Here is a 25,501-nt window from a genome sequence, read left to right on the forward strand (position 1 = left end):
AAGCAAATTGGTGCTCGTTCACGTGAGTAACAATCACACAGGCATGCTAAATGTCTGGAATTGTCACCGATTCAAAACATGCCATGTGAAATGAGTTGACTGAAAATAACATCGGCGATCACTTACAGCCAAGATAGCAGCATCCACTAGCATAGGTATCTGAAGGCTAGTGGGAGGTTGGAGAAGTTAAAAGTGCTTCTTTTTGCTCTATTTGGACCCAAGAAATGGAAGAAAACTAGTGTAAATTTGGCAGGAGCACCCGTGTCTGTTTGACGTGTCATCTGAGCAATACCACAACTGGGTAAAAAAAGATTTGAGGAGAAATTTGTTTATTCCCTTCAAACCCAGGTGAGCAAATACGTACATTTTCGACCCCATTAAAGGTTTCTTTCTAAATATGTAGTTAATAACAAAAGACATACTACATGTTTTAGGTTTTAAGATGCAGTTTGGACAAAGCTGTCAGCGATTCTTCCTATTGTAAAGTCATGCTGTGTGAAACCCCTTGTCGCTGATCCATCTTACAGTGTAAACACAGCAGCGACAAAACACTAGCCCAGATAGTCATGCAGTGTGAAAACATCTGTGACGCAACTACTTGAAAATCATTCAGTCTAAACTCGGCATAAGGCGCAAGACATGTTTGGCGCGATGTGTTGCTATTTTCAGACCAACAGAACTCTAATTTCCCGCTTTGCACCACATTGTTTAAATAGCAAATCCATTTGCGCCGCTTTGTGGACTATGGGTGTTCCAGTCTAAAATAGCGGCGTGTAAAGGCGCATTGTTGGCGCATTGCTATTTTGAGAAACTGAAATAGACTCTAACTCATTAAAAGACACACACATAACTCATTAAAAGAATAAGCACAACCGTGTTAGACCATGCGCTGCAGTGCAAACCGTATTTTTCCGTTCTTAAAATAGCAATAATGGATTTGGACATGCCCTTAATGCTTTTGCGCCATGCTCTTCAGACTTTACACCTTGATTGTTAAAATAGAGCCCTCAGTCTTTATTCTTTTGAGTTATGAAGTTACAAACAGTCAAATAACACAGAAGTACTGGGATAACAATTTATAGTTTTACATTATTTAACCAATAGGTGGCGACAACCAGCCATCAAATATATGCCACTGAATAATTCTTCAATTATAAGCGAATAACTAAATCTATTTTAGAAAATGAGACTAAAAAGATGTTATACTAAATATACACTTCATACATTATCAGCAACAGTAGTAGGAACAGTGAATTTTTCACAGTATTGACTATTCTACTATTTATTTTTATTCAGCTGATTATTTCTTCACTTTATTTCTAATAATATTACAGGTTCTAGGTTATGTTTGTTAAAACCAAAAGTGTCTTGCAGCACTGTTTTTGTAATATATGGAAAGCAAATTACATTTGTCTCCTCCCTTTTTGGCTGATCAAAAAAGTAGTCCGGTCCGCGACAAAAAAACCCATAATGTGATCTGAACCATGAGATTTGTGATCCATTACACCACCAGTGTGCACCGTTTATTATGGATGTATAAATACACACATGCATGCATCTATTTTTGCTGGCTTAAATTTTTTTAGTTAAATCAAACTAACTTTTATAGTCATCTCAACTTCCATAAATCAAACTGACTAAAAATATTAAGTTAAATGGCTAATGTCATTGCTGCTTTAAACCCCCAGTACGTGTAATAATCATGTCTTGTCATCACAATACTAAAAATAATTGCAACTCAAAATGCATTTGTTTGTTCATCTACCTGCATTGCTCGTCTCACATCATCAGCAGGATTTAAAGCGATCACTCCGAGGCTGATGTCTGCCGCTTTTAACTCCAGCATGGCTGTAGCGAGCCTCGATTCATTCTCCGACAGTCCATTTGTAAAGAAAATGGCCACTTTCCTCATAAGCATCCCTTTGCGGACCCGTTTGAAGATGTTACGAGCGACAAAGCTCATGGCTTGCCCCATGTCCCTCTTTTTGGTGGTTCTCTCTCTTGCAGTTGTATTCAAAGCTTCCAGAAGGGTTTGCTTCTTAAGGTGGTCCGTGAATCGGATGAGGGTTTTGGACTCGTTGCTGTAGGACATCAGAGACACTCGAGCTCCCTGTGGACAATTGGTGTCGGAGATGGAAATGTCCTCCAGTAAGGAATGAGCAGCAGACCGCATCCGCTCAAACTCCTCAGAAGACACATCAGCAGATAAATCCAGTGCTATCACCAGGTCAGTCGGGTAAACAGGACACCGGGTACCATTACCTGAGTACATTTGGGAGAAACATAGTAAATACATTATATTTTTTACCATAAATAAAGAGCTCTGAAGTTTCTGATGAATGAGGCAAAACATACCTGAGCAGCAAGCTGTGTAGATGGAAAAAGAAATATAGAAATTATATTATAATATAAAATGTTTAATATATATATATATATATATATATATATATATATATATATATATATATATATATATATATATATATATATATATATATATATATATATATATATATATATATATATATAATATAAAATGTTTTATATAAATATAATATAAATGTTTTATATATATATATATATATATATATATATATATATATATATATATATATATATATATATATATATATAATATTAATATATATATATATATATATATATATATATATATATATATATATATATATATATATATATATATATATATATATATATATATATATATATATATATATATATATATATATATATATATAATATTTAAAATTAACTAACTTGTCCAAGTAGAAGACAATATTATTAGCAATTATTAGAAATGATTTTATCACAATCAACAGCAATCTTTTCCATACAGATCACTGGAGGACTACAATCCCATCTCCATATGGACTACAATTCCCTTCAGGCTCCACACACAGCTGGGAGCTGCACAAGTACTGATTACATGTACTATATATAGAGCACACTCACACACAGACTTTGCTGAGTCTTGTTGGTTAACACCATGTAACGTTTAAATGCATTCCTTGATTTAGTTTCTCTGTATTTTGACACTTGCTTTGTTTTATTGTTTGCTACCTGATGCTGCCTCTAGATTTCCTTGTTTGTACCCTTCTGTGCCTGTCTTTGACCATTGCCTCTCTGATTATGATTCTTTACAAAACCTGCATGTGGATCCCCAACCCCGTTGTCCAGCCTTGTGTTACAGAATTGTTTTTACAAGTGATGTTTAACACAGTATTTCCTAACATATCCCTTGTGTTTTGTTCAAATTTATTACCCTGTCGTTATGTTCAGGAAGAAAACATTCACTGAATTAAACTGCTGTAAAACGTGTGATTTAAATTTTGCTCATATGTGTTTGCATAAACCTGTTAATCCACCTCACTCCTGGGGTCCGTTCTTCGTACGTGGATTACTTAAATAGCTGGATTTGGATATTGACGATTTGACACGATTTTGTCTTGCGTTTACATTAATTTTACATTTGAATAGCCAAAATTACAAGTTTCAGCCTTTTAAATGTGATTAATCGCGATTAATTTTCAAAAAAAGAGTGATTAACTAATTTATTTTAATCGATTGCTAGCACAAATACATACATACATAATATATATGTATGTGTATATATGTATATATATATATATATATATATATATATATATATATATATATATATATATATATATGTATATATATATATATATATATATATATATATATATATATATATATATATGTATATATGTATATATATATATATATATATATATATGTATATATATATATATATGTATATATGTATATGTATATATATATATATATATATATATATATATATATATATATATATATATGTATATATATATATATATATATATATGTATATATAATATATGTATATATATATATATATATGTATATGTATATATATATATATATATATATATATATATATATATGTATATATATATATATATATATATATATATATGTGTATATATATGTATATATATATATATATATATATATATATATATGTGTATATATATATATATATATATATATATATATATATATATATATATATATATTATATATATATATATATATATATATATATATATATATATATATATATACATATACATATATATACACATATACATATATACATATACACACATACATACACACATACATACATACATATATATACACATGTGTCATCAGTGTTGCATTTATAAATGTGCCGCTTTGTTTCCATTTTCTTAGGATGAGAGCACCGCTTGCATGTGGGCCAACATTTGTGGAGTACAGTGGTCTGCTTAAACGCGACAAAAATATTTTGTAAGGAATATTTTTAACCCGAGAGCTTTTAGCATCTGGAAATAGTGAAATCTGGATTTGCTGCTCATCTCCTTTATAAAAAAAAACGCAGTTACAGTTCGTGGTGATTGTCTTGTCTCTATAGTTTTTTCGCCGTGTATGATTTTCGCCGCATTTTGCTACAGTATAGTCTAAATAAACACAGATGTTTGACGTTAATGTCCGAGTCTCTGCATCTACAGAGAAATGCAGAGTTTTATTTTCTCCCATTCCGTGTGTGGTATCATCAAATTTAATTTAAACAACACGCTTCCAGCAGTTCCTCACATCTAATATCTCGTTTGTCACGGGGGGCATGCATGAAATATTCCCGAATGAAAGTGAAAGTGTCAAACTGCAGATAAAAATTGACATTAAGAATTAAACACCCGAAATTACATGAAACTCCGGAGGAAATGTGGATAGCGTGGCAATGATTTTAATCGAATAATGTGCTATAACATGTAAAATAGGATCATTAACATGTGAAAGGAACATTAAAAAAGCAACTCTTGTAAAGACCTTAATCATATTATTGTCCTATTAATAATTCAATTACTGATGTCCATGTAAATGTAATCACTGTCTCCCCTGTGTCTGTGTTTGTGTTACCACTGTGAAACTCACCGCATGTATGTACTGCAACTTCCCTTATCATGCAAACCCTTCCCTCTTTCTCCACTCAACACTCACACCTAAACAAAGCTGGACTCAACCACTTTCCTGACTTTTTTCAAACTAGGGGTGTTCATGAGCCTTTAATTTTACAGGAGTACTTTAAACTTACCACAGTTTTTACGTATATATTCAACCAGATCACATTCCTGGATGGAGAAAAGCAGAAAAAACAGAAAAGAAATCCTTAATTATTCGAAACCTAGAAAAAAAAAGTACTATTATTTAAAGTAATTTTATAGGATGATGAACCTACAGGCATTGGACTGATTCCAGGGACTCCCTTTTCACCCTAAAATGAAATCATAAAACAATTTACCAACTGAAATAAATAAATAAAAATCAACATTTCGTCGATTTTAAGAATATGTAATTAATATGCAATTGTAATTGTAGCACTGATTTTAATTAGGGCGTAATACACAAATGACTGACCATGTGTCCATCCAACCCCTTTTCTCCTTTAATTCCTGGATTACCTGGACGACCAGCATTCCCCTGATCACATCCAGACACAAAACAGCGTAAACCTCAAGTATATTGCAGCATGCATACTTACGAAACCTCTTCTATAATATCAATGTAAGTGAATTAATTTAAGTTAAATAGACATGCACAAAAGCAAATTAACTTTTCAAAAAGTCACATAGAATAGTAAATAAAGTTGTACCGGTGTTCCTTGGTAACCCTTATGACCTTTAATTCCACTGGATCCTTTGTTCCCATCCTCGCCCTATTAATTTTTATATTATGTTACATTAGTTTCCAATTATTACTATTAAAATGTACACAATTTCCTTACAAATCCTTAAGTGAGTAGTTTTAACTGACCTCCAAACCTGGAAAGCCAAGGCACCCAATGTTTCCCTGAAAGCAATTTTATTCTGTTAATTGAATATTCATTAAAAAAAAGCAAATAACAAAATACATAATAATAATAATAATAATAATAATAATAATAATAATAATATAAATAAAACATCTGTATAAATACACATTATACAACAGTTCAGTCTGGTTCTCGAATCTGATTGGCTGATAGTCGTGTGATATTCTGCAATAACAGCACTCTTACAGCCACTTCACCTTTACGTGTTTCTCCGCACACAGTGACAGCATGATATTAGATCAATACACTCACTACAGTTTGACAAATTGCAGCTGTTGGACAATGCAATTTTGTGGCTTTTTAGCTAAGAATGTAGTTGTTTAGATTGCAACTATGCAGTTTATTTAGAAGGATAGTGCCTATTATAAATATTTATAATTTTGGCATCTATCCGCCTGTCATACTGAGCAGAGCAAAGACAGACCAGAGTTGATATTCTGCCACAAGATGGTGACAGAGACCACATAAGACTTTAGGGGAGAAAAGCTCAGTGTAAGTTTCAAACAACAGCTGATCAAATCATTATAAAACAGAAAGTAGGAGGTTTCCTGAAGATGCAGCTGTCGTGTAGTGAGGGGTTTGCGTCTTTAATAATCTACGACATTTTGCGTCCATTAAAGAGTAAGAATGATTAATACAACCATAGGAAACAGTGACTTAAAAGTCACCTCTCTTCTTCAGTTTCAGGCTCAGGCATGCTTTGCACTCACACTACAAGCGTACCGCACTCTGGCACACCTTGTCCAACCAGGCCAGGGCCGGCCAACTGAACCGCGCCTGAACCCGATTCAGAGCACTCACGCTTCTCAAAAGATCCGGGAAACGGGCCTAAGCACGGTTCTGATAGCACAGTGTGAGTACACCCTCAGGCACTCGACCTGCAGCCAACACACGCCTCCCACGAGTGCCGATACACAGCAATATCGCATTGCTACTTGTGTGATGTTGCTCATATTCATCATATACGTTTTATATTACTCTATAACTATATAAAAAATACATGTATAAAATAAATACAAATGATGTGGCCCTCATTAAGAACAACATTTAAATTCCAAGCCTAAACAAATTTATTTAAAGCTTAACTAAAACTCCTGGCATGTGGAAAATGTTATAAAACTAAACTTTTATGCTCAAATTCAACAAATCCAAATGTGTTTGCTTTGTTTGTTATGCATAATTGACAATAACGGCATTATTATTAATTGCAACATTATTATTAATTGCAACACAAAAAATACATGAAAAATGGAAAAGTAAACAACAATAAAACTGTATGTTTAGCTGCAAATTAAACATTTATTCTTGAAACAGAATTTCCATTAAGTAAATCCCAGATACCTTGTGTCCCTTTGATCCAGCAGGTCCATATCCATCTCCTCCATCTTCTCCCTGTTTAAATAAAAGTCAAACATTGGAAGCCACACTAAAGTACTTCAATATCAATGATGCACAAATGCACATACTGACCTGTGGGCCTCTGAATCCTGCTGGTCCACGTGACCCCTTAGGCCCCGGGTCACCTGGTAGACCCTAAACACAAGTAAAATCACACTATCACATTATACGGCTGCAGCAGTGCTTTCTTATCTTGTCTGTTTTGAAACATTGCAAATAAATTGAATAAATAAATAAATCAATAAAATACATAAATAAACCAGGTGTTTTTTTAGCAAAACAAAAGTCAGTCAGACTTTGTAATGCTTTTGGTGTTTAGATCTGAAGTGGTTGGTTAGCAATTAGACAGTTACGTTTTATTTGATTATTACATAGATTCCCCTAGTTGGGCTGTTGCAAAATAATATTATTGCAATATAAATACAATTTCACCAATTTAACTTCTTTTATTTAAAAAGAATTCATCAACCTAGATTGATTGGTATGACACTGGAGGAGACTGAATCGTTTGCATAAAATGTAATAAACTAATTACAAGCACTGATTACAACAGAACAAAAGATACAAATAAAATAAACAGTGTTTATAGTTTTCCTGGGAGTCGTAATTATATTCAGGTATAAAATTAACCTTTATAAAAATTACAAATAGTACAGTTGATTGTGCCTGAATGCTTTAATCTCTTCTAAAATGCTCACAATGATAAATGATGCAAATGATTTATTTTTACTCTATTCTGGTTAAACTTTGCAGTGACTTAAAAAAATAAATTTTTCCGTCCTTAAAAGAGCAAAAGTGGATTCTGACACGCCCTTAATGCGTTTGCGCCCTGCGCTTTGCGCATGGATCGTCATACCACTTCAGAGGACATTGAGCTTCGCGATTCACTGGTATTGTTATTTTGGAGGTCGTGAGATGAAAAGTTTGGGAACTGGCTCTAGTTATTCAAATTATTACATTAAGTGCTCCTATTATGCTGGTTAGGATTATAATACAGCTCTTTGTGAATACAAAAGTCCTCCAAAGTTTCTGATGATTTTTGACTCCCAAATGAACCAATAGTAATTCCAGCCTTAATTTGGGCACAAAAACACAGTGTGTGTGTAATAAACTTTCATAATGCAAGTCTTCGCTTTTCTATACATGCTGTATTATAAAGTGTGATCAAATTAAACTGTGTCATGACCTTGAATAATATGCTTTATAGACATAAGTTTAAGAAATGTGTTTTTTCTACAATAAAAAAAAGAGAAACAAAAGAATATAAATAGATCAGTCTTACATACCCTTGGCCCACTGGGTCCTCGACCTCCCTTTGAACCTTCAGCTCCAGCAGGGCCAAAGGGACCCTGTGAATAAAAATAAAAAAGCACACATGATATTCATTGCATTCTTGTTTTGGGTTCTTCATCATATTCATATATATATTCATATATATATATATATTCATATATATATATATATATATATATATATATATATATATATATATATATATATATATATATTCATATATATATATATATTCATATATATATATATATATATATATATATATATATATATATATATATATATATATATATATATATATATATATATGAATATATATATATGAATATGAATATGAATATGAATATGCTACTACGACTATTATGATACTCTATAACCTATAATCATATGACTGTTTTCATGTTGTGTTTTTTATATTTAAGATGTGTTTGTATTTATAACTTTCTCATCTTTCATGTATTTGAAATGATGTTTTATTAATTGTTTTGGAAATGTTTTGTTGTAAGGCGATCTTGGGTGATTATAAAAACATACATATTATTATTACTAGTTTAATACACACCGGGATTCCTGGCAGACCTGGATGACCATTTTCTCCTAGGGATCCGTTTGGTCCTGGTGGTCCCTAATCAGGCAAACAAAAATAAACAGAAAAATAATACACGGCCCACAAATAAAAACACCAGAGTGTATATTGTTACAGAAGAGTGAAAGATTCTCACCACTTGTCCAGGATAACCAGGAGGCCCTGGATGGCCAGGTTCTCCTTTTTCATTTAAAGATTCACCCTACAGAGACACACATTACCACAGCAGTACAGAGAGCAACAGATTGTTTTAAAACAAGATTGATTATTATATTAGGATAAAACACAAAGGATAAGAATATATTAGACAAGAATAGAGAATATAAATCACACGCATAATGAACTATTATAACAACAACAGAATTTAAAAGATTAGACTTGAAAAGACAGGTTGAAACTAATTACAATACAATAAACTGGAAAACAAACAAAAAAAAAACCTGAATGTTTCCAAATTATGAATATGTGAACCGAGCTGGAAAAATGGAGTCAAAATAAGCTATTGAGTCAAAATGTTATTTGCTTTCATATTCTCCATTAAAAAACTTTTAAAACACGCAAAATATGTAAGATTGGTTGTAAAAGTAATAAGCTATGATGTTTATTCATTCATACATTTTCTTTTTGGCTTAGTCCCTTTATTAATCTGGGGACACCACAGCGGAATGAACCGCCAAATTATCCAGCATATGATTTATGCAGCAGATGCCCTTCATCTTTGGGAAACACCCATGCACACTCATACACTATATGGCCAATTTTAGCTTACCCAATTCACCTATACCCACATGTCTTCGGACTTGTGGGGGAAACCGGAGCAGCCGGAGGAAACCCACACGGACACGGGAGAACATGCAAAGTCCACACAGAAATGCCAACTGGCCTAGCCAGGACTCGAACCAGCGACCTTCTTGCTGTGAGGCGATCGTGCTACCCACTGCGCCACTGAGATGCCTAAGCCATGAATTGTGGTTTGAAAATATTGTGTGTTTTATATAGTACTAATGTTTTCTTTTTCTTTGCAAAAGCATGGAAGAATTGCAATCTCCATTTCATTTAAAATGCTTGTTCAAACTACTTATTTAAAATGAGTTGAAACAACATGATTCTTCAGTTTCGGGAGGGACAATTTAATTGTTTTATGTTCCAGCTACTTTAATTTGTAAAAAATTATAAAGTTAACCAAATCAATTTATGATAAGACAACCTGAGGAAATTGAGTGGAACCCAGCATTTTCTTACAGTATAGCTGTAGTACATCTCTCAGAAAGTGCTCAAATAAAGATTTTAGATGTCTTATTATTTTCCAGAGCACTAGTATCACTAGTTTGAAGGCTCAATGAATTAAAATATTTTACTTGTTTTGCCAGTAGCCTTTTAGTGTGCACTGACTCTTTTGCTAACAGTGTTCACATATCTTCTTCATGCTGCATTACCGGCAATCCTGGAGGGCCTTTTCTTCCTGGAGTACCCTATGAAAATACAGTGAGAAGTTATCCAAAGAATAACATTTATACAATACACATACACTACATGTAGTATATTCAGTACATGTCACACATAAAAGGACCATAATTGTATAACAAATTATACATGGACAACATATTTAATATTATGTGATCACAAAGACAGTAACTGGTAATGTTTATTAAATATTTTTTATTTTTACTACAATGGAAATGCTGAATTATCACTAGCCATAGAGTTCAATAATAGATACAGTTTTATATATACAACTTTTTGCCCCCTTACTGATTCCTTATACAGTATTTTTTGCATGTGTGTCACACTTAAATACTTCAAACATTTTTGATTATCAAATAAATTTAAATATTAGCCCAAGATAGCACAAGTAAACGTATCATGCAGTTTTTAAATTATGGTTTTATTATTAAGGGGAAAAAATGCTTCATAGGCCTGCGTGAAAAAGTATGTACCCCTAAACCTAATAGTTTTTAGGGTTTTTTTCGTACCAACAACTGCAATCAAGTATTTTCAATAACTTGAAACTTGCTTAACCAAATAGAATTGTAGTAATTGAGCTAGATTGTAGGGTTTCTGAGCATGACCCGCCTCTTTAAGGTCATGCCACAGCATCTCAATTAGATTCAGGTCAGGACTTTGACTAGGCCACTCCATATACATACACATTAGAAAAGTTTCTCTTCAAATTTCTGTAAGAAAGCTGTGCTATTGCCTAATCATTTGAAAACCATGACACAGAATCTATTTTCTTAATTTTTCTTACCAATTTTTATATCTGTGTTATATTACCTCCTGTAAAGCTGCTTCTGGCCATGAAATGTCCACACTAAATGGTTAAAACAGATGCGTTTAAGGTATTATATGCAGCGTCCTTAATTTAATCTCTTAGGTAAGGCGAGATCTCCACTTAGGTATCATACTTAGAGGGAAAATGCGCTTTATGCATTATACTGTAAAGCTTGAAGCATTAGAATCGGTACTCTGTATTGGCTAATCACCATGATAAAGAATCGGTACTCGGGATCAGCTGCAAAAATCCTGATCGGAGCATCCCTAGTATAAATGTCTTTACAGCTATTTTTGATTATTTGAAAGCATGACTTGTATAACCTTACTGTGCAATTTATAACTGATTATTTTGACTGTACAGAAGACTAGGTATAAACTATTTTTGCAATTGTCACTCAAAACTGCTGGAAATAACTCCTCAAATCAGCCACAATTTTAGATATTTTTACGAATCGCTTAAAGTCGCTTAAAGTTCAGAATGCTGCACTGACTTTATTGCATTGTTTATGTGTTACACTGTGCTTGTGTTTTTAAACTAGTGTTGATTTTTGTACTGTGTTGTATTAAAACGTGATGTATAAATAACTGAATGAATGTGTACAAATGTGTTAGCATTAGTATTAAACTCTCTCAAGATAGAGTGACACTTAATAGTACAGGAGCTAGTCACAGGGTACAAGTATAGAGTAGGTAATACTCACAAGTCCACCGTTCTCTCCATTTCTGCCTGGGAGTCCTAAAGGCCCCTGGTCACCCTGAGAACAGAACATGGTAACACAATTTTACTGATATCAGTCACAGGATGCAGTAAATAAAAAAAATTTAAGAAGTGTTTCTAAATCCGATGTGCTACTGATACTTAAGTCATCAGATTCCTTTTGACCAAATTTTATTTTTATCAAAACAAAGTGAGAATGCAATAGAACGAACAGTGGTTCTCAAACGGTGGTATTTCCTTTTAGTGGTACATGGAGAAATACTGAATAATGAAAGAAAAATAATAATAACACACTTTTAACCCTTTGACATAAACAATTACACTGATGTAATCAGCACCGGCTGTTCCCTGAAGCGTAGGATCACACCCTGCGCTTAGAATGTTTACTTTAGTTCATTGCATTATCAGATGCTAAAAATCAACCCGCTTTGGTGCAGAGCCAGAGAAAGAGGCATGCAGCAATTTCGGAGCAGAGACACACCAGAGAAGCGCTTTTGCAGACCAGTGCTGTTGTGTTGGCATTTCAGTTACTGCAAACTCAGAAATCTCCCTATGCTGCATCATTAGTAAAATAATTATAACAAATGTGTTAAATGTGTGTTCGTAGTTGTGTAATATAATGTGTGTTTTCGATATATAAAAGTTATCTGTTTTGTAAAGCAGCGTGGCTTTCAATTAATTTGTTAGCTCAGATTTAGGCTAATATATCTGGATGTGATTCAAATGTCGCGGGACACAGAACATAGACTCAAGCAACTTTGCCTTGCTTGAAGCTTGGCGCTAGAATATAGCCTAATTTAAGTTAGTCTCTGTGTGCGGTTAACACAAACTCCACTTAAGATGAGATCAAAAATCACAAAAATTCCACAGGTATGAATGGATAAATCACGTATGAGCTGGTCAAGCAGTGTATTTATGCATGTAATCACTCACTTTTCTGACACATATACAGTAAAGGACGTGCAGTTAGCAGATCTAATTTCTAATTTATATATGCAATTCCAAATCATTTATTTTCAAATGCAAAGTTAATGTTTAGATTTCAAAGATATACAAATATGTCATGTGTACATGCAACATACTTCAAAATGTATCATAAATGGTTTATATAGGAATATGATGGCATATAACCTATATTTATGAGGTCCAAGCAACATTTCCAGGTTTTGATTTATAGGTTACTCTTTTTTAATACTTTACATTTAAGCAGAGCAGTTTTCTGTTTACTTCAAGAACAGTAGCCTACGAGTTTTAATTAACTTTTAAAAGCACATTTTAAACTGTACCATGCTTATATGTAAAAACAAAACAAAATAAAAAAGTCACAGTGTTTGTGTTCAAACTATTTATAATGTTTAAAGTGGCTGACAATAATAAATATTCTTAATAATAGTAATTATTCTGCCTTGTCATTATGGTGGTACTTGGAGAGACCATTTTTTTTCTGAGGTGGTACTTGATGAAAAAAGTTTGAGAACCACTGCAATAGAATGTAATCAGCCAAGATAAAAAAACATTTACTACTGTGCAGGAAAGTGTCAATGTCATGAGTGTACTTTTGTGCCTAAAGTAATATTGTTACGCATTATATATAATTGATTGATTGTCATTTTTATGACTATTAGTTTATTTATTATTATTTATTTACTTTAATTTAGTGCTCACAAAACAATTTGTCACATCCAAGAAAATGGTTTTATAATGTATAAAAGGTCACTTTATTTTGATGGTTCGTTTGTTGAATTTAAGTCACATTGCATCTACATGCCAACTAATTCTCATTAGATTATAAGTAGACTGTTACGTTGGGGTTAGGGTTAGTGTAAGTTGACATGTACTTGCAAAGTTTCTTATAGTCAGTTAAATGTCTGTTGAAGGAGCAGTATCAACAGATATTAAGCAGACAGTCTACTAATCCTCAAATGGACCATCAAAATAAAGTGTTACCGTATAAAGTATTTAGATAATATATACATTTGTACTGTGCATATTTATGTATGCATGTATAAATACACATACATATTGTACATAAAATACAAAAAATATACAAAAATAATATATTTACATGACTATATATATTTATATATAGTTTATAAATATACATAGTATGCACAAATATATTTTGTAAATATTAACTTATTTTGGATGAGATTCATCGTTTGACAACTACTTTAATAATTTTTATTTCATAATTTAATAAACCATTTATAATAATTTATATTAATATTTTTAATTAATATTTTTATTAATACATTTTATTTACACCTTTATGTACACCTGTCAAACTGCTCGTTAATGCAAGTATCTAATCAGCCAATCACATGGCAGCCACTCAAAGCATTTAGGCATGTAGACATGGTCAAGACGATCTGCTGCAGTTCAAACCGAGCATCAGAATGGGGAAGAAACGCGATTTAAGTGACTTTGAACGTGGCTGTGGGCGCAAATGCCTTGTTGATGCCAGAGGTCAGAGGAGAATGGCCAGACTGGTTCCAGATAATAGAAAGGCCAGTAACTCAGTAAACAGTAACTCAAATATAAGCTACAGCACCAGAAGACCACAGAACAGGAAACAGTCCTAAGGCAAAAGGGGGTCCAAATCAGTACTAGTAAGTTGTACCTAATAAAGTGGCCAGTGAGTGCATGTATGCATGTATAAATACACATATGGTACATAAAATACTAAAAGTACAAAATAAATATATTTACATGTATATTTATATTTAATTTACACACAAAAATATACATAGAATGCACACTATAATTATATTTTTTATTTCATAATTTAATAAATAATATACTTTGGTAATTTATTTTATTTATGTATTTTTTTTTATTAGCTTTTTAAAATTTATTTATTATTTTACTATTATTTTTGTGTGTGTTGTGTATTATTTGTATTATATAGTGGTATTATTGTGTTAAGTGTGTTAATAGTGATATAAATCTGTGAAGCAGCACACACACAAGAATGAATTCCCCCATGGGGATTAATAAAGTTCCCCACCAATCAATTTAACAAATGTATCAGTGCTATTAAAAGAACATTAAACATTTATAATTACACACGTTTGAATCCCCTATAAAAACACAAATCTTCATGAACCTACTTTACAGTAATGTGTTTACAAGACAAAGCAATTATCCAACATCGGACTTAGAGCAGATCGCTACTGAAACAGAAACATTCTGTCACTCTCACATAAACAAATCAAGTTAACATTTTCCAGATAAAAAGAGGGGGGAAAGAAGCCTCACCGGGAGTCCAGCGTCTCCCAATTCACCTTTTGGCCCTGGAATGATGTTGTCTATTCCTGGTACGCCCTGCAATGTAAACACAGCATCATATACAGACAAATCATGTCAGATAGATGTTAGTGTTGAGATCAACCACTATAAACACAAGGGAAGACTTACAGGATCTCCCCTCACACCGTGCTGTCCCTTAGGTCCAGGACTCCCTTTGTAACCCTTCACACCCTGAAAAAAAAAAAAACACAAATGAGACGAGATAAATGACGCCGCAGGGTTTCATTTATTCAATTTTCTTCCTGCTTATATTAACAGACAGCTGTAATGAAATAAAACAGACAGCGTGTGTGTGTGTGTGATGTAGTTACAGCTCTGCCTAGGCCTCCTTTCTCTCCTGAAAAGCCGTCTACGCCAACATCACCCTACACACAACATAAATAAAAGTACAGTGAATTAATGACTTATTAAGAACTCAATGCATTGGTCATAAGGCGGGCCAGACAGAATCTGCGGACATTTTTTGCCATTTCAGTGCAGAATTTTTAAAATAATCTGCGGATTTATGCAGAATTATTGTGGTTGTATCGTAACTAAAAATGTAATATATATAATAAAAAAATAAAACCTTTTTAACTTTTATTGAATGTTTACAATGCCAATCCATCTAGATCCACTTATTTGGTAAACAAAGCAAGTCGACCATATAATAGCTCTACTAAAAGACAGAAAATATGACATGACAAACTGTATTGTGAATAAATCAAATGAACACTTTCATATTAGTCAGTAATATAAGTGAAATTAATTTACAAACTGAATAAATATACATTTACAGACATTTACACAAATAAATTAATGGACTCAATGATGGGGTAAAAATCTGTGGAAATTATTTCATTAGTCATTAAGCACTTCCAGTGGGTTTAATTTATTGAGATTTGTAAACGTTTATTTAGAAGTCTTACTTATGTGATCTTATAAAGGTCCCACTAGCTATGTTTCCATCCAAACATATGAATTTAATTTATGCACAAAACTGAAATAGAGGTGGTAATAATGATATTAATAATAATAATAATAATAATAGAAATAATAATAATAATAAAAATAATGAGCCACTATAATGACAGACTTTGGCTGAGGCATTTTTCCAATACAAAGTTAATCCTAATCAGCCATGTGCTAAGTTATGTTACAGTCAGTGCATAATTTGCTATGCTAATGTATATAAACTTAAATTCATTGAAGAAATATCATAATAAAAATCAAGCGTCCATAACCAAAATGCCATTGTTTCTGTGTTTATTTTCATGCACAGAAAATAAGACTAAATTAAAGGCACTGATGCAACGTTTAACAAAAATATCCATCTAGAAATTCCATATCTATTTTGGTGTATTACATATTTCATTGGGTCTTCATTTTTATGTTGTGACTGTGTTATTCTTTTTTTATTATTATTTCATTTGTGTGCTGTTTACTTGATCTTGAATGTAGGGGTTTAACCCTAAGAATGGAATTTGTTACGTATTTTTCTGTAAATGTAATGACACAGTATTTTCTAACTGCTACGTGTAATTTAGACTCCCACGTGGATAGACCTTACTGTGCATTTTGAACAAACTCAAACAGTACATTCTGTGATTTAAGAGTGTGTGAAAGAAGCAGAGGGAAATGTGTGACCTGTTCTCCGTCCACTCCATCTAGCCCATCCTCGCCATCTTCACCCTTTCAGACAGAGGTCAAAAAGTCACAAACACTTACAGTCATGTTTAGGGAAGTAATCAAACACTGATACACAAACACAACTTGTTTATGGCCTAATAAATAACATATGCAGCTTGAAAATGCAGACCAAGAGCTGACTCTTGAAAAGTTAAAGAAAATCCTTATTAGTAATGAGATTCTTGACTTGTTTTTCTGTAAAAATATGCAAGTACTTGAAAGCAAAGCACATTTTTTCTCACGCACTTCGCTTATATAAAACAACCAGCCACTGCAAAAAAAGATTCCATGAAAACACTCATAATATCTCACGATTTTACTTTTCATGTATACTTTTTACCTGAACTCAAGCAAAAGTACTTGTTAATAATAACTTTCCCCAGCTAGTCCTATGAAATATTCAAATTTTATGGAAACACTTTAGTTTAGGTCACAATTCATGCTATTGACTACTGGCTTATTACTTGCCTATTATTAAATTAGATATTAAATGTTCAATATTAGTTGTAAAGTATGATCTTATTCTGCATCCACAATCCTACCCAAAACCTAAAACCAACTTCCACCTTATCAACTATTAATAAACAGCTAATTAATACTTTTTTACTTAGACTACTGAGTTTACTAAGCTGGTCGTGCCGTGAATTGTGACCTAAATTAAAGTGTTACCAATTTTATATATATATATAGAGAGAGATAGATAGAGAGATAGATAGAGAGATAGAGAGATAGAGAGATAGATAGAGAGATAGATAGAGAGATAGATAGATAGATAGATAGATAGAGAGATAGATAGATAGATAGAGAGATAGATAGATAGATAGAGAGATAGATAGATAGATAGATAGATAGATAGATAGATAGATAGATAGATAGATAGATAGATAGATAGATAGATAGATAGATAGATAGATAGATAGATAGATAGATAGATAGATAGATAGATAGATAGATAGATAGATAGATAGATAGATAGATAGATAGATAGATAGATAGATAGATAGATAGATAAAATTAAGACAAAATGTTTATTTTTTTTAAATATCTCCCATGCTGTATGACCTTTTAGTTTATTTACAAGAACATATTTAACATAATAGCTTCAATAACTAATTTAATATCTAATTTCTTTTGTCTTTGCCGTGATGAAAGTAAATAATATTTTACGATATAATAACTGAACACTATGAATCATTTATTAAGCATTAGCATCTAGTGATTATCATTATTTGTAAAGCATTAACTCTACATTAATAGATGTTAGTAAGCGGTTTATAACTGCAGCTACAAATGCTTTATTCTTAATAACTAATAATTGTTCTTTCATAATTTTGTGATTGACTTTTAATTACTAAATTAAATACGGCATTATTTACAAACCATTAGTGTTTAATAGTTGGTGGTCTCTAAAATAATTCAGAATGAGTTAGAAAATGATTAATAAACTATTGAAATTAACATTTATATATCTTATTATTCAGGCATATAGTAATGGTGTGTTAATAAATGCTTTAATAACTCAACTTATGCAGTTCTGTGACCAAATGTAAAGTGATGAGTAAATATGCTTTGTAAATCCCTTATAAATGACAATTAAAGGCTTGGTATCAAATATACAATAACTGTTTGCAATCTTATCTAAACAATAAAATAACTGTAAAGTTTAAACATTGCTAAATAACAGGAGTGTCAAAATATAACAAAATTGGGTAAAAAACAACAACAAATATAATAATATCATGCAACATTTCAATGTTATTTAGCGATGTTTAAACTGTACAGTAATTTTAATTTAGATAAGGTTGCAGGTTTAGTTTATTTGATACAGTTTCATTTGTGTATCTTAAAATGAATAAAGTTTCCTGTTTAGAATATAACTGAGCCTTTAACTGTCTTTTATAAGGGATTTATAATGCATAAATAGTGCTCATTTTAGATTAGGTCACAAAACTGGATGAAGTTGAGTTAATAAATAATTTACTAACATTTAAATTAACTATTACTATATGACTGAATAATAAGAATTGTTTAACTTAAATTATTAAATTTTTAATTATTTAAATGTAATTATTAAATGTAAATTTAAATATTTATTGATCATTTACTTGCACATTCTGAATGATCTTTAAAAAAACACCAACTATGCTGAAATATCTGGTTTGTAAATAAAGCAATACTTAATTTAGTAATAAAAATGAATCATTAACAAAGCATGAAAACACAATTATTAAGCACACTACATACTGTATGTGCTTGTAAATAAAGAATAGAGCATTTGTAGCTCTATTTATAAACTTCTTATTAACATATATTAATGTTAATGCTTAACAGATAACGAATTAACTATTTGCTAATGCTTAATAAATGGTTCATAGTGTGTAGTTATTAAAGTGTTACCATATTTACTACTTATTTTGCTAGATACTACTATTCAGTGTAAAGCGCAATTTAAAGATTTTTTCTAGGTTAATTAGGTTAACTAGGCAAGTTAGGGTAATTAGGTAAGTCATTAGACAATGGTGGGTTTGTTTTGTATCCAATCAGAAAAAATAAAAGCGTATTAAATGTATTTAATTTGATTTAATTTTGAGTATTTTCGGTAACACTTTATTATTAAACACTATGAATCTTCTATTAAGCATTACCAAATCTGTTAAGCATTAACTTGACATTAATAGACGTTAGTAGTTTATAAATACAGCTACAAATGCAGTATTATTGACATAAGCTAATTTACAATGTGCTCAATAATTGTGTTTTCATACTTTATTACTTATTAATTGTTTATTACTAAATTCAGTATTGTCTTATTTACAAACCATTTGTATTTAAGAGTAGTCTGTGGCTTTTAAAATCCTTCAGAATGAGTTAGTAAACAATTAATAGACTATTTAAATCAACGTTTATATATCTTATTCAGGCATATAGTAATGGTTACTATGTATGTTAATAAATACTTTATTAACACAATTTCATCCACTTTTGTGACAAAGTGAGGACTAATTATGCTTTATAAATCACAAACAAATGACAATTTAGATTAGATCACAAAACTGGATGAAGTTGAGTTGATAAAAGCATACTAACAGACCGTACAAAGTAACTATTGGCATATGCCTGAATAATCAGAAATATAAATTCAAATGTTTATTGATAATTTACTTACACATTCTGAATAATCAAAAAAAAAAAACACCAACTATGCTTAACCCCCTAAGGACAAGTGCTATTTTAGGGTTTCAAATTAAAAAAGCTTCCCAAATCCACATGCAGAGGTGTAAATGCAAAAGTTTGGTCTCATTTTAAAGAAAACTCTTTGAATTGTTAAAAAACATTGTTGAAAGTGATTAAAATAATTATATATAATAATTAATAATTATAATAAACTATAATTATAATTATATAATAAACCCCTCCAAATAAGAAACCCTTTTTTTTCTCAAATTTGAAAGTGTACCTTTTAGGTTCTGCGTGGTCTAGGTTGCTGTAATTAATTTTGGTGGTTCCTGCCCATGTCATTAATCATAGGAAAAATCTATGCAAAATCTAACATAATCTATGCAAATGTTATTCTATTCCAACTGATAAGAGAACGGAACCACTTATGGGGGGTATTGGGCCAGTGCAGACCTTTAAAATTTAAAGAATGTGGAAGTAAATGACGTCACAGACCTGGTACCGGGTCCCAGAGTTTAGGAGGTTAAATAACTGGTTTGTAAATAATGCAATAATTAATTTAGTAATGAAAAATGAATCATTAACAAAGTATGAAAACAATTAAGCAAATTATAAATGTGCTTGTAGGTAAAGAATAAAGCATTTGTACCTGCATCTATAAACTGCTTACTAATGTCTACTAATGTAGAGTTAATGCCTAACAGATAACGAATTCACTATTTGCTAATGCTTAATAAATGATCCATAGTGTGTAGTTATTAAAGTGTTACCATATTTTACTACTTATTTTGCAAGATACTAGTATTCAGTGTTACGTGCAATATAAAGGTTTTAACTAGGTTAATTAGGTTAACTAGGCAGGTTAGGGTAATTAGGCAAGTCATTGGACAATGGTGGTTTATTCTGTAGCCGGAAAAAATACTTCATTCGTTCATGTCCCTTTATTAATCAGGGGTCGCCACAGCAGAATGAACCGCCAACTTATCCAGCATATGCTTTTATTAAATGTATTACATTTGATGAGTATTTTCTTTATTTAAAAACTTTTATTACAGACAATCTAAGATAAAGACTTTCCTGAGAGGAAAAATATAATAGGAAATGCTGTGGAAATTTCTTGCTCTGTTAAACATCACCTGGGAAATATCTGAAAAATAACAACAAATTCACAGGAATAATACAACTAACGGCCAGTAGATAGATTAATAACTATTGTTACTCACTTTGTTTCCAGTGTAGCCTCGATTGCCCTATGAAATAGAGTTTTAAAACATTTATTTTAATAAACATGGCTGTAAAAGGTTTAGTTAAACAGTCTCATCATGAATGTTTGCACAAAATGAATAAAAAAAAAAAAATCATGGTGACATTGTTGTTAGCTTCCCATTGCTCTAGTATTTTAGGTGATAGTATCAGTGTGTTAGTCAAGAGGTTAATCCATAAGCTAGTGTGTTCCAAAACTTACATAAAATTCACATTTGAGACATTTAAGCATTCAAAATGATCTCAAAATGATTGATTTTCTGACCAATCAAACACATAGAACTGATCATAGTGTCACTGCAGACAAAACATATTAAACACATTTGAATTCTACACTGAAAGCTGCACTTTAAATGAGACCTATTATGCCCATTTTTACAAGATGTACAATATATCTCTGATGCACCTAGTATGTTAAATTTCAGCTCAAAATACCCCACATATAATGCTTTATAACTCTTTAAGCTTTGATTCAAATTGTGCCATTTTGGTGACTGTCGCTTTAAATTCAAATGTGATTGTGCCCTTTTCAAAAGAGGGTGGAGCTACAAATGACCATGTGTCAGCATAGTGGCAGATTCAAAACAGGACTAATATTATCTCTGCGAAAAAAAAGTTATCAGAAAGAGGAAGTCTATTGTGTTTACAGTGTTCATTTGTACATTCTTAAACTCGACAATTATAATGCCTCTTAGTTGTTGACATTATCTTTGCCAGGAACGGCGTGAAAGCTTAAACGTCGGATGGCTGCTTCTTACTCAGAGATGTTATGCTAATGAGGGAGTCACTAGTGGGAGGTGCTTTCCTCCTCTGATGATGCGTACAAAGGGAGAATTTCAATCAAAGTGTTTCTGCAGACTGTTAAACAAGTGTAATTATAACAAATAGAGTTAATTTTTTACCATCAGAGCCTGGCTATATTCACACACCGTTGACACACAACTGTGTTTAATCCCCTTATAACAGTGATTACCAGATAATAGGTCCCGTTTAAAGCAGATGAATGGTTACACCGAGCAAAACTGTGATGCAAACAAAATGCTACGGGCTGTTTTTTTTAAGATGATGAGCTACTGGAATGCCCCACTCTTTATTCCTGTTTCAGTTGAAATTACATCACACATTGAACAAAGCAGAGCATTTAGCACATTATTTAAGACGTTTTCTTGAACATACCCAAAAACCAATAGAACAGTTATATAATTTGCTGACTTACGTAATTATATTATCCCAAATGCTTTGAAGAATCTTCGAATCCAAAAAAAAAATAGCAATTTTAACTAGTGAAACTGTCATACTCTGCTTCTTACTAGCATAATTATACATTTTGAATACTTTAGCTAATCCATGAACTAGTGTCCATGATACTGGTTTACGATACCAATCTGTACTAAGCATCCATTTCATGCTAACATTTTAGCGCTGTTGAACACCTTCTTAAACACCGCTGATTTACCATAGTGTTCATGTGCTCAACAGAAATGACTGAGATTGGATGTGAAGATCATCATTTCATAGAACTCACCGCTGTTTACTGTGTGTAAATACAGATACATGGACACTGGAGCGTTTTAAAGCCATGAAGATCAGTCGATTCATATGCGGATGAACCCTTTTTTACAAGCCTGTTATGGCACGTTTAACGGTCATCAACATCTTAAAACCTTTAAAGTTTTTAATATTTTTATTTGATGAAAAACGTTTAAACATTTATATTTGTGTATGTATTATATCATCTTTGGCTTCAAATTACAAAAAACTAATTACCGCTTGTGCAAGGGGTTTCTAATGCAGCGTCTATGAGGACAGGACAGTAAATTTGATGTTATTCTCTCCTCTGGCTGTCGTCATCAGTGTCACACAAATTTTTTCCTTTTTCTGAAAGTCTTTATAACATCATCATGGACTTGTTATTTTATTATTTGAGCAAATAAGAGTCAATATTCTCCCATTCACTGCGCTCTAAATTTTCTCAACTATGATGACTTCCGCTACTGAGAAACCTGGAAATGTGAAAAGGGTTTATTGCTCTTATGTCAGCTCATAAACAGATCTGCTGATCTTGGTGGCTATAAAACGCTCCAGTGTCCATGTATCTTTGGTTTCATTTAGTAAACAGCTGTGAGTTCAGTGAACTGATGATCTTCACAGCCAAATCTCAGTCATTTCTGTTGAGCATGTGAACATAATGCAAATCAGTGGTGTTTAAGAATGCGCTCCACAGCGCTCAAATGTTAGCAGGAAATGAACGTTTTTAAAACTTCAATACCGAACAGTACTGAATTCCAGTATCGTGACAACACAACTATGAACGATGGCTGGGTGATTTGCCCTAAAGTCAAAACCTCGATTAATTGACCATTTTAATTACGATTAATGAACGATTATTTATTTTTTCCCCTTCATAATTCACTGACTGGTTTTGTACAGTAAATTCTCACATATTACAAGTGAGAGATTTTTGAACGAAGGGTGCATTACTTGATTTTAAAATAATTGAAGGAAACACACACTATCCACTATCTATGATTATTTACTGAAGATCAGCGTTGAACAACTTAAATTAAAACACACATTGCCAAAAAACAACAGTCACGAGTCTATGATCTCAGATGCAGCCATACTGTACCAAATGGAATTCTAAATTCCAAGTAGAACATTGCGGTTATACAAACACCATCAAGAGATGCACCTCTACTCATTCTTGCTCATTGCATTACCTTGATTCCTCGATTTCCAGGACAGCCGTTATGCCCCCGAGTTCCATTCAACCCCGGTGGTCCTCGTTCTCCCTGAGATGAGAGAGGCATTATTTATCCACGACATACACAGTGTCCATCCTCTTTGTGTAAACATGCATTTTCTGTGTGATATATCATCAGTGAGATTGATCCAGACAAGCTCTTAGACCTTTGAAACACAAAATGGTTTAAACTACTGTATGACATCAGCCTCTGAATTACTAATGCCAAAGTTGGAGAACTGGACAGGCAAGATATGCAGTAAAAAAAATTATTTGTATAGCAACTTAAAAAAAAACATGAACATTGACCAATGTGCTTCACAGAGAAGTCAATTACAGAAATAATTGGGAAAATAAAAGAGTTTTATCCAATGAGCTAAAATAACAAAAATATTTAAGACCTATCCAAAAAATAAGACCTATAGAATTAAGAGTAAGCCAATGGGAAAAGGTACGTTTTGGCTGATGCTTTAAAATTAGTTAATGTAGGAGCATATACTAAGAAATATCGGTCTCCCATTGTTTTTATGCAGGATTTTGGAATGTTTAACAGAAACTGTGCTGACGACCGAAGGAGATCACTGAGGAGAATACAAACGTAGGAGTACAGATGTACAACAATAGTGCTTATTCATGAACTGGCTAAGTTTGAGCTCTCAAACTAAAAAGAAAACATACAACATACATGGACTTAAGTATTTATTTTATTGCCCTTCATTAAAGGTTCAGGACACCCTGAAGTACTTTTTTAAAAATTTAACCGGTGTGTGTGTTGAGCATCAGTTAAGACAACGTTTGCACCGGTCAGCTTTAATTGTGGGGAAAACTGGATAATTTTGAGCTTTTGTCAGCTAATTTCATCTTCCGGGTTTAAAATAATATTTGGGGCGGGATGAAAATCAGTGACAGAGCGCGAATCTGCTAGTGGAATGATGACGCGACGATTTCTCATTATTATTCATAGCTGAGTTTTCTTATCCTATGAGAAGATGCTTCTTAATTATTCAAGACAGCATGTGCTTTCCGAAGGCAGGAAGATGTGCCAAACTGTGACCCAATGACTAGGTCAGCCTGCGTCTGCACGGCATGGGTCGTATGTGTTTGTTTCCTTGATCCACAGGGTCAAGTTGAATTTTT

At 32.2% G+C, this 25,501-nt stretch overlaps 1 protein-coding gene across 3 annotated transcripts in view; it reads right to left on the reverse strand.

Moving 5' to 3' along the window:
* LOC130239374 (collagen alpha-6(VI) chain) overlaps positions 1-25,501 on the reverse strand; it is an 81,924-nt gene that overhangs the window by 21,192 nt on the left and 35,231 nt on the right. For 2 of the 3 annotated variants that reach the window (XM_056470515.1, XM_056470514.1), the window contains exons 16-35: positions 24,342-24,413; positions 21,582-21,608; positions 17,140-17,184; positions 15,825-15,878; positions 15,622-15,684; positions 15,463-15,528; positions 12,188-12,241; positions 10,649-10,684; positions 9,349-9,414; positions 9,189-9,251; positions 8,620-8,682; positions 7,406-7,468; positions 7,277-7,327; positions 5,878-5,913; positions 5,717-5,779; positions 5,482-5,544; positions 5,303-5,338; positions 5,159-5,195; positions 2,356-2,367; positions 1,766-2,262 (exon numbers count right to left, since the gene is read on the reverse strand). In XM_056470515.1, coding sequence (XP_056326490.1) covers positions 1,766-2,262; positions 2,356-2,367; positions 5,159-5,195; positions 5,303-5,338; positions 5,482-5,544; positions 5,717-5,779; positions 5,878-5,913; positions 7,277-7,327; positions 7,406-7,468; positions 8,620-8,682; positions 9,189-9,251; positions 9,349-9,414; positions 10,649-10,684; positions 12,188-12,241; positions 15,463-15,528; positions 15,622-15,684; positions 15,825-15,878; positions 17,140-17,184; positions 21,582-21,608; positions 24,342-24,413 — 1,467 coding nt within the window. The remainder of the gene's footprint in view (positions 1-1,765; positions 2,263-2,355; positions 2,368-5,158; positions 5,196-5,302; positions 5,339-5,481; positions 5,545-5,716; positions 5,780-5,877; positions 5,914-7,276; positions 7,328-7,405; positions 7,469-8,619; positions 8,683-9,188; positions 9,252-9,348; positions 9,415-10,648; positions 10,685-12,187; positions 12,242-15,462; positions 15,529-15,621; positions 15,685-15,824; positions 15,879-17,139; positions 17,185-21,581; positions 21,609-24,341; positions 24,414-25,501) is intronic. The other variant, XM_056470516.1, reaches the window with a different exon arrangement.

Source organism: Danio aesculapii, chromosome 13 (genome assembly GCF_903798145.1).
Source record: "Danio aesculapii chromosome 13, fDanAes4.1, whole genome shotgun sequence".
Lineage (NCBI taxonomy): Eukaryota > Metazoa > Chordata > Actinopteri > Cypriniformes > Danionidae > Danio > Danio aesculapii.